The following is a 10968-nucleotide window of genomic DNA, read 5'->3' as shown; positions in this document are numbered from 1 at the left end:
TATGTAATTTTAACAAATTATACGGTCTAATTTCTGCTTTTTTAAACATTTGCCACATTTCAACAAAACCGTTACCATTTCAATATCTAAAACAAAAAATTCCCTAAATGAGGCCGTTTGACGTTTTTAAATAAAAAATCAATTCCGCTATGTTATCAATACTATTTCTGTCAATATCTGCCAACTTTTATTTATAATTGTGTTTAATAAAAATATCTTTGTGGATGTATCTAATAAAAATATTTTTTTATAATTGTATTTAATAAAAATATTTTTATAGATATATTTTTTAGATGTATTTCTTTAGAGGTAATAACCAATTCGGTACCCGAAAGATTCAAACGCTGACAAAATAGTACCTGACTTTTGTTATTGGCAAAATAGTCCCTAAAAGATTTTAAAATTTGACAAGCGTGTCTCCGAGCTCGCCGGAGCAAATCTCCGTCAAACACAATGCTGACATGGCCACCGTATTTTGGTGACATGGCAAACCACCCCCAAACCCTAAGTCCTCCCTTCCCAATGCAGACTCCCCCTCCATCTCCCTCCCCATCGCAGCCCTCTCCTACCCAACGCAACCCCCTCCCCCTCCATCCCCATCGCAGCCCCAACGCACACTCCCCCTTCCCTTTCTCTCCCCATCGTAGCCCCTTTCACTTTTCCTCCCCATTGCAGCCCCCTTCCCTCTCCCTCCTATCGCAGATCACATAAAGGCACAAATAGAAGTATGCACAATAGAATACAATATCACAATTCAAATTATAATCTACCAATACCATTTGTGTTTTTTTCTAAATGTATTACACTATTCCATCAATTACATTAAAAAAAGAAGAAAAAGAAAAAATTCACCTACAAACCCCCTAAATTTCTTACCAAGATGATCATGTAAAGCACTCTTATCAATCCCTTAGTGATGGTAACTCTTGCAAACATAGTAGAAAACTTTCTGCGCCAACAATCCCACCAAATTCACAATGACCAACACACCCACAATAACCGTGAAAAACTGCAGAAACGAGTTCTCTGTATCAACTGCTATAATAAGCAAAATCAAGAAAATCACAAAGATAAAGTTACAGATGAACATCGAAAGCGTAACCCAGAGGTAAGTGATGAACAAACGCTTGAAGATTTTGGGAATTGCAGAAATGTTGGAGGAAAAAGAGACAACTTTGTTGGTATAGAGGGAAGTAACGGTAAAGACGGCGACAGTGGAGATGAGAGAGAAGGCGAAGAGGAAGAAAAGGTAGCAAAATTTTTGTGGTCTCTTTGAAATTGAGATGATTCTCTCAAGATTTCTGAGATGTTCAGAAATTGTAGCTTCTTTGGTGCTAGATCCATTATTCCTCTTTCTTCTTCTTCTTCTCTGATCTAAGAGAGAGAGAATCAAAAGTTTTGGTTTGTGATTGTTTTGAAAGGATGGAATTTTGAGATATTAGATTTTTGTTCTTTTTCATTGCAGAAATGAGATGAGATGAGATGAGAGGGAAGGAGAGGGAAGGAGGCTGTGATGGAGAGGGAAAGGGACAGGGGGCTACGATGGAGAGAGGGGGGAGGGATTAGGGTTTGGAAGGTGGTTGCCAGGTCACCATGGCCATGTCAGCATTGTGTTTGCCGGAAATTTACTCCGGCAAGCTCGATAATACGCTTGTCAAATTTTAAAATTTTTTAGGGACTATTTTGTCAATAACAATAGTCAAGTACCAAAATGTCAGCGTTTGAATCTTTCGGGTACCGAATTGGTCATTACCTCATTTCTTTATATATGTATTTAAAATATAATAACTAATCATTGTTAATAATAAGTTGAGCTAATATGTTAATACCTTTACTTTTCCATAAACAATACCCTAGTTCTGAAGCTTCCCACCCGACCCCATTTCTCTATCTCGGCTCACGTCGGTTCACCGCCACCGCACGCTCTCCGCCGTCGCCGCGCCTCTCGCTGGGTCCTCGTGCCGTGTGCTCGCGTATCCCCTCTCTCCTCTGTCTGTGGTTGGCTGCTCGCATCTCGCCACGCCTACCCCTGCCAGTGAGTGCTCGAGCTGTGCATGGTTGTTGCTGCTCGCGTCCGTGGTTGTCTGACTTGTCTCTGCTCGATTCTGCCTCTGCAACAACATGTGAGCATTTTACGGTTTATGAATATGAATTGATTCTGCCTCTCCGTCTCACTCGAGTCTCGTCTCAGTCACACTTGCCGGTGTCTCGTCTCCCCTCCGGCGTCTCAACGTCTCGCGACCTTTCCAGTGCTCCTTCTCCCTAAGCAACTCGTGGGGTTGTCGCCGCCGTGTACCGTTGGTGAGTCCCTGCATCATCGCTTTCCCTGTTCTCTCTTTTCCAGAATTCTCTTCTCCCTGTATTTTTCCATGTTGCTGAATTGCTAATCAATTAATTTGCCTTGTTGCTGTAAATCATGACTGAACTAGGATTGGTTGAATTTGTCGCTGTAAGTTGAATTTGTTGCTGAAAATATCACTGAGCTAATTTTTTTTGTTGACGAGAATCATCACTAAGTTGAATTTGTTGCTGATTATCATCTATGAACCTTGAACCTTGGATTTGTTGCTGTCTTGCTGAAATAATTACTTAGCCAAATTTTTTTGTTGCTGTAAATCATCTTTGGAGTTAAATTCTTTGTTGCTGAAAATTGTCATGGTTGAATTTGTTGTTGAAAATGGTCAATTAGCTGAATTTATTGCTGTGAGAATAGATTTGATTCTTAGTATTGATTGATTTGATTCTTACATAGGCAGTATTGATTTGGTATAATTAGTTGAATTTAGTTTTTAATTAGTTTGTTAATTATTAACTTATTGATTTATTTTTCTGTTTTTTATTTGCTAGAATTTTGATACTTGATTGTTATTAATGTGTTTGTGAAGACATGTTTTTGAATTTTTAATTTTAAGCTTATTTTTTGTAATTTTATATTTATATTTAATTGTGACCGGATCAACCGGTTCAACCCGTGATCCACCGGTTGAACTAGTAACCCGGTCGTATGACCGAGTCGATTACTGGTTCGGATCTAATAACTATGTTCTAAACCAATTATTTACGATTTCATATTTTCTCTTTTAACTTGCATATAATTAAGCGAAGCACGTATCAAACCAAAGGAACTTTTGTTATATATGTTGGTGATTTGTTGGATTACCATTGTGAGAAAATTGATGGAATCAGGGACTAAACTACACATAACGTGGATAAAATGGCATGTTTCCAACCAGCAAGTGGGTCAAAGTTATAAAGTTCTGTTTTGAAGGTTTCTACCTTACGTTGAAGTAGGATGATAAAATGGGAATTTGAATGCAATTTTGGTGCATTATAGAAAAGCATGTGTCACTCTGAACAAGATAATAAGAGATGAAGTTAAGGCTATATTTATTTAATATGCTAAATGCTTGTGTTTTGCTTATTTGCGAAATGTTGTGTTTATTTCTTGTTTAGTTTTCTGAATTATTTTGCTAAATGCTTGTGTTTTGTTTATTTGCTAAATGCTTGTGTTTTGACCTGTGTTGTTGTTCATGATGTAGTTATTTGCTGAATATGTTTTTTGACCTGTGTTGCTGCTGTTCTTGATGTAGTTATTTGCTGAATGTTTTTTTTTACCTACATTCTTGCTGAATTAATTGTTCATGTTTTGTATAAGATGGATAATTGTAGCTCTACTCCTATTGGTTGAAGACTTTGTTTTATGGATATTTTAGCCAGAGATTCTTCCTTGCCTCCAGGTACGCACTTTTTTTATTCTCTCATCAGATCTCATTTTAACAATTCTTAAATTAGTATCTCTGGAATGAAGTGTGGTTTTAGTTTATTTGTTTATTTGTTTATTTATTTCTGATTTGCATGGAAATGGGGGTTGAGTTGACCCTTTTGGTTTTAATTTTAAATTCTTTCAGGGAACCATCGTTGGGGGTTGAGTTTGACTAAAAAACTTTTAGCCAATGAAACAAAGTGGCAAGCAGTAGACAGAGAAGACAGAGGAGGAACAGAGTGTACGGCAAAAGAGGTGACAGCAGAATGCGATGGAGTGAGTGTGTCACCAACGATTTCTCTCTCTTTTGCACCTGCTGCATCCATTCAATTTATGATCACTTCACCGTCTTTCTCTCTCTTTTTTCTTGAAACTAACTTATGGTTTTGAATATGGAGAAGAGCATATACACATTTCTCACTGTGCACCGTTGGGAATCACTCAACTGTATGAGGTATAGTTTGGCTTCACTGAGACCTGTCCATGGAAGATTAGCTCTCAAATTTCTGAATTGGGTTATTAACCAGCCCAATTTTGAGCTCAATCATGTCACCCACATAGTATGCACTACCACTCACATACTTGTTAGGGCTAGAATGTACAATTTTGCCAAAGCAACCTTGTCCCACTTGTTGCATTTGCCAATTGGCTTGAACTCTGCATTTTTTGCTCTTATGGACACATACCCAATTTGCAACTCTAGCCCTGCTGTTTTCGACATCTTGATTCGAGTTTGCTTGAAAGAAAACATGGTTGGAGATGCTGTGCAGGTTTTCTACTTGATGGGATCCCGGGGGTTCAAGCCTTCTGTAAGCACTTGTAACATGGTGCTTGGTTCGTTGGCGAAGGGCCGGACTCATGACCTTTTTTGGTCCTTTTTCAAAGGAATGCTTGCCAAGAGGGTTCATCCTGATGTTGCAACGTTCAACATATTGTTAAATGCTTTGTGTGAGCGGGGGAAGTTTAAGAGTGCTGGTTTGCTCTTGAGTAAGATGGAAGAGAGTGGTTATCTTCCGAATGTGGTTACTTATAATACTTTGCTCAATTGGTATTGCAAGAAGGGGAAGTATAAAGGGGCGTCAGAAATGATTGATCGCATGGAAGCTAAGGGTATTGCAGTTGATGTTTGTACATATAATTTGTTGATAGACAATTTGTGCCGGGAAGGCAAGAGTGCGAAAGGTTACTTAATGTTGAAAAGGATGAGAAAGAATGCGGTGTATCCCAATGAGATCACTTACAACACTCTCATTAATGGATTTGTTAAGGAGGGAAAGATTGCAGTTGCTTCTCAAGTCTTTGATGAGATGTTGTTGTTTAATTTGTTCCCTAATAGCATCAGTTACAATACTTTGGTTGACGGGCATTGTCGCAACGGCAACTTTGGCGAAGCCTTCAGACTCGTTGATCTGATGGAGTCACATGGTTTGAGACCTAATGAAGTGACGTATGGGGCTCTTTTGAATGGGCTATCCAAGCATGCTGAATTTGGATTGGTATCTAGAATCCTTGAGCGAATGAGGATGAATGGGGTGAGAATTTGTCGTATTAGTTATACTACAATGATTGATGGGATGTGTAAGAATGGCCTACTTGAAGAAGCTGCACATTTGATGGATGATTTATTAGAAGTTTCCATCAATCTTGACGTCATTACATTTTCAGTTCTTATAAATGGATTTTTGAGGGTGGGGAAGATAAATAATGCAAAGGAGATAATGTGTAAAATGTACAAGGCTGGAGTAGTGCCAAACAGCAGTTTGTATTCAACATTAATCTACAATTATTGTAAGATGGGAAACCTTGAAGAGGCATTAAAAACTTATGCAATTATGAACCATAGTGGTCACGTTGCAGATCGATTCACATGCAATGTGTTGGTGGCCACTTTTTGTAGATGTGGGAGACTTGAAGAGGCTGAGTACTTTATGGATCACATGAGCAGGATGAGTCTTGATCCTGATTCTGTTACTTTTGATTGCATTATAAATAGTTATGGAAATTCTGGTAATGCATTAAAAGCATTTTCTGTGTTTGATAAAATGATTAGTTTAGGCCATTCCCCTAGTCGATTCACATATGGTGGCCTGGTGAAAGGACTTTGCACTAGTGGATGTATTAAAGAGGCAATCACGTTTATGCATCAACTTTCTTGCATTCCTTATGTTGTTGATAATGTTTTCTACAACACAGTACTTACTTGGGCATGTAGATTAGGTAATTTATCAGATGCAGTTGCCCTTATTTATGAGATGATTAAAAACAATTTTATGCCAGATAGTTATACATACAGCAATCTTATTGGGTTGCTATGCAAGAAGCATGAAGTGGTTGCTGCACTTCTTTTCTCAGAGAAGGCAATGGAGAAAGGATTGTTACATCCTAATCTTGTCTTGTACACTAGTATAATTGATGGGCTTCTTAAGGCAGGACATTCAAGATTCGCTTTCTATATTTTTGAAGATATGCTGAACAAAGGTGTTACCCCTGATACTGTAGCATTGAATGTACTGTTGGATTGGTACTCAAGGAAGGGGAAAATGTCAAAGGTAAATGATATCCTTTCCACAATGAGGAATAGAGGTTTAGCGTTCAATTTAGCTACTTACAATATTCTCATGCATGGATATTCAAAGAGGCATGCGATGGCAAAGTGTTCTATGCTGTATAATGGCATGATCAGAGACAGTTTCAGGAAGGATAGGTTAACTTGGCATTCTCTTATTCTTGGGTATTGTAGCTCTGGATCATTGGATGTTGCTGTAAAAATTTTAAGATGGATGACACTTGAAGGTTCTATTGCTGATTGTTTTACATTTAACATGCTTATTACTAAGCTCTGTGAAAGGGATCAGATCAAAAAGGCCTTTGATCTGGTAAAACTGATGAATAGGTTAGGAGTTATTCCTAATGTAGATACATACAATGCCCTTTTTCTTGGACTTATTAGAACTGGTGCTTTTGATGAAGCTCATTATGTTTTGCAAGCCTTATCGGCAAATGGTTCTGTTCCTACATGTAAACGATATATCACTTTAATCAATAGCATGTGTAGAGTTGGAAATGTAAAAGGAGCAATGAAACTTCAAGATGAGATGAGAACACTTGGTGTCACCTCCAGTGATGTTGCTATGAGTGCTGTTGTTAGAGGTCTTGCACATTCAGGGAAGACCGAAAATGCTGTTTGGGTTCTTGATTTCATGCTTGGGAAGAAAATCATTCCAACTACTGCTACTTTCACCACATTAATGCATGCTTGTTGCAAAGAAGCTAATGTTGCAAAGGCTTTAGAATTGAAGAATATAATGGAGCGTTGCCATTTAAAGCTTGATGTTGCTGCATACAATGTTCTTGTATCAGGCCTTTGTGCTAATGGTGATACTGAATCTGCTTTTCAACTTTATGAGGAGATGAAACAAAGAGATATTTGCCCCAATACCTCTATATTTACTGTTCTCATTGATTCTTTTTGTGATGGAAATTATTACAACGAAAGTGAAAAGCTTTTGAGAGATCTACAGGCAAGGGAGCTGTTTATTCTGGATTTATGTCGAGGCACTGAAAGCTTGAATGAATTATTAGTGATTGCTAGGAAAGAGTTGATTCACTTGAGAGATAAAAGGAGAAGAAAGTTTGGTTGCTAACAGCATGCTTTTCGTTGGATGAATTGGAGGTGCAGTTGAGATGGCAGTTTTGTTACCCTGCTTGATGCAATGTTGCTGATATGGTTAGCAACCTTGATTCCTATTTTGTTGTGATAGTACTTTTTTAATCATTTGAAATGCAACCTACTTATGTTTCATGTACTGTTCGCTACAGGTCTGGTTTCACTTGAAGCTAAAAGAATCCTCTCAGAATCTCTCAAACTCGGCCAGGTACATAAAATTACACCCAAATTTTATGGCTAATTAACCATAGTCGAATTATAATTCAACTCGTCTAGCACAAAATTTGATAAAATTAAAGTTCAACATGCAAACAACAATTTTCATATTTTGAGTATCAATATTTATTCCCAAAAGCACAGAACCTATTGCACTCAACTATGCTAACAAGCTATTTATCCTTCTTAGCTACCTGTTTTGCATCGTGCTGTGTAGTCTATAAAGCAGAAATGCATTCAAAGCTTTGCATGTTTTTCAACCACCAGCTTATCCTGCTTGTCTTTCAAACATGGCATACAGACTTAAACACATTTCATTAATCAGTTTGTAATATTGATGCACATACAAAATTATTCAATTAACATTCACAGCAAAATCTCTCATATTTTTTTCATCATGGATTTTGCATTCAACTCTACTGGAATCAACAAAGATGGACAATGCTTCATTTCAAAAGATAGTGACCATTATCAAAAGTTATAGCTTCTGGTTGTGTTATTTATGTTCTTCATGCAAATAACTAGAAGCAATAGGAATCAATTGCTGCTCATTTTTTCTTCTAACGTCACTCCAAATTGCTCAGTCATGTTCAAGTCCTCACATTTCACTCCATTAGGAGGCTCCCAATCAAAGTGATACAGCAAATATGCAAGGGCCAAGTCAACATTTATTAAGCCTAATTTGATGCCCGGGCATATTCTTCTTTCAGCACCAAATGGAATGTATTCAAAATTACTTCCTTTGCAGTCAATGGTACTATCAGTAAATCTCTCTGGATAAAACCTCTCTGGTTCACATTAGTAGTTTGGATCTCTTCCAATTGCCCAAGCATTCACAGTGACCTTACTTTTGACAGGTATATGATATCCGTTAATCTCACATGCTTCTCTACATTCTCTAGGGATCAAAAGTGGAGCTGGAGGGTGTAACCTGAGGGTCTCTTTGACCACTGATTTCAAATACTTGAGCTCATTATGTAAGTCTCATCAACATTTCCATTCATGTCGAATATCTCTTTCACCTTGACCTGTGCTTTCTGCATTACTCTTGGGTCCTTGATAATCTCATTTAGATTGTCAATTAAAAAAAAAAAAGATTAAATGTGACTCTTGGTTATCTGATTGTGCAATCTGCTTTGGTCTAGGGATGCCGGAGGGTAAACCGCTGGTTGGACTTTTGTGGTAACCACAGCTGTTGATTCCATCATCATCAAAAGCCACATATGCTTGTCATAACAAACCTCAAAGTGAGGCATCTGTAGTCTATGGAAACCCAATACAGAGCTTGTTGATGGCCTTTTCCTCCTGATTATCCCAGAAAGTTAAACAAATTACTAAGAAAACAAGCTAAAGATACACAGCTGACTTGCTGGGCTGGGTATAGTGGTGGTGACTTTCATTTTTAATCAAATAGAAGTAGGAGATTTGTTTAGGTATATCCGTATATCTTTCTTCTCCCCCACCCCCCTTTTTTTGGGGGAAACTATAAAAAGAAATTATGTAATCTGATTTTGCAGTACTGATAAATAATTAGTACAATAATACAAGTATATTTGTTTTTATTAGATTAAATTAAATTATTAAATTAAATTATAATCATCTAAATTTTAAATTAAATATTTTTATAATTTTAAAATTTAAAATTATTTGAATTAAATTGGATAAAATAAACAAATAAAAATCAAACAAATATAGTATCAATTCAATTATACACACATCTCTGTTAGCGTTTGTTTTCGGAGACAGGACACAAAGACATGGACATGACATCTTTAAAAAGCGTTTGGAAGCAAAGACATGGACATTGAACATAGTCTCCGGGACAATTTTTTATACTTTTGTGTCCACTCTTTTACGAAGGACAATGGTGGACACGGGATTTAGAAGAGGGACACGGACTGTTTTTATGAATTTTTTTCTTTTTTGTCCATCGTTCTATTTTTTATTATTCCACTGTTACCCCTTCTTATTTTTCCTATTTTGCGTTTTTTCAGAAAGTACTTTTTCTATCTCCATACTCTTTTTCTATCTCCACGTTCTCCTTCTTTCTTTTTTTTTCTCAGGTACTCTTCTTTTTATAGAAATTTTTATTGTACTGAATAATTTCTTTTTTCTTATCATTCTTACTTCAACATTATTTTAACCTTATATTATATTATTTGATTTGTAATAAAAATAATAACAAAAATAATTAGTCTTAAGACTTTTGAAAGATAAATAGTATAAATGTAAAATTGATATTTAAAAATGCTAAAAAATAATTTATAAGTTGTAATTGATTTTATATAATTTAAAGAAAAATCAATTTTTTGAAAAGAAAAATAAAATTTTAAAAAAAATAGTTTTCTAAATAAAAATAGATTTTTATGTGAAAAATTAATTTTTTTTCATGTAAAGTTGGATTTTTTTTTAAAACTGATTTTGTATTTAAAATTAATTTGACTTATTAACCTAAATAAAATTTTTTATTAATCAAGCTTAGATTTATTTTTTTTGTTAATATTAACCATATGTATTCCTACATATTAATAATAAATTTAAAAAGAAAATAATTATATTTATAAATTTTATTTTAATATAAATACTATTATATAATTTTTTATTAAAATTTTTGATTGCTTCAAATATTTTTTTAAAGTTTCTATTGTCTGTACTCCTATGTACTCTCATTCTTTATTAAATTAGTTTATACTAGAAAATTTGGAATCACATGGCTATTTTAGTCATTTTATATAATATTTTACTCTTGTCCATGTGTATCCAAACATAATATTGGACATTACATTAGTGTCCTATCCATCGTATTCAAACACGATACACAAAATATAATTTTTAATGTCTCCGTCCTATTGTCTTTGTCTCAGTATCCTGTTCTGTCGTCTTATTGTCTTTGTCTCAGTGTCCTGTTCTGTCGTATCTCTAAAAACAAACGCTATCTTATTGATATGTCAAATATGTCAATTAGAACTTTGTGCATATCTCGGATAATGAGACTCTTTTCGAATTTTTAGCGTATCTCGGATATTGCTCATGTGACACAAATCGGAGTTGAATATCGGAAAGGCTGTGTTTTATATATTTGGAAGGGCTGTGTTTTATATATTTTCGGAATGTTGATATAAACCGTCGTTGCTACTTATAGATTCACCCAAATTTTAATGGGGGAAAATAATAAGGAATTCACATAATCTATAAGTATAATATACATTTTATATGGTAAATAAATAATAGCTCAAATGACATAGTTTTCCCATACTCAATTAAGAGGTTGCGGATTCGAGTCTCCTATCTTTGGTAAAAAAAAAAAAAATCAACCTCGAGT

At 35.5% G+C, this 10968-nt stretch overlaps 1 protein-coding gene across 7 annotated transcripts; it reads left to right on the top strand.

Annotated features, from left to right (window-relative positions):
• The first annotated feature begins 1862 nt into the window (after window positions 1-1862).
• LOC130940832 (pentatricopeptide repeat-containing protein At5g55840) lies at window positions 1863-9206 on the top strand. Of its 7 annotated transcripts, XM_057869092.1 has the most exons (9): window positions 1863-2123; window positions 2192-2301; window positions 3656-3737; window positions 3909-4039; window positions 4534-7490; window positions 7583-7638; window positions 8231-8400; window positions 8504-8623; window positions 8792-9206. In XM_057869092.1, the coding sequence occupies exons 3-5, from the start codon at window positions 3701-3703 to the stop codon at window positions 7405-7407; spliced, it is 3042 nt and encodes a 1013-aa protein (XP_057725075.1). In that variant the 5' UTR covers window positions 1863-2123; window positions 2192-2301; window positions 3656-3700; the 3' UTR covers window positions 7408-7490; window positions 7583-7638; window positions 8231-8400; window positions 8504-8623; window positions 8792-9206. The 7 variants fall into 7 exon arrangements, with proteins under 7 accessions (XP_057725075.1, XP_057725074.1, XP_057725069.1 ...); XM_057869091.1 differs by having other exon boundaries at window positions 1863-2301; XM_057869086.1 differs by lacking the exon at window positions 1863-2123 and having other exon boundaries at window positions 2288-2301; window positions 3909-7490.
• The last annotated feature ends 1762 nt before the right edge of the window (window positions 9207-10968 follow it).

Source organism: Arachis stenosperma, chromosome 7 (genome assembly GCF_014773155.1).
Source record: "Arachis stenosperma cultivar V10309 chromosome 7, arast.V10309.gnm1.PFL2, whole genome shotgun sequence".
Classification (NCBI taxonomy): domain Eukaryota; kingdom Viridiplantae; phylum Streptophyta; class Magnoliopsida; order Fabales; family Fabaceae; genus Arachis; species Arachis stenosperma.
Note: the sequence above shows the minus strand (reverse complement) of the source record. Positions and strands in the feature narration are given on the sequence as shown.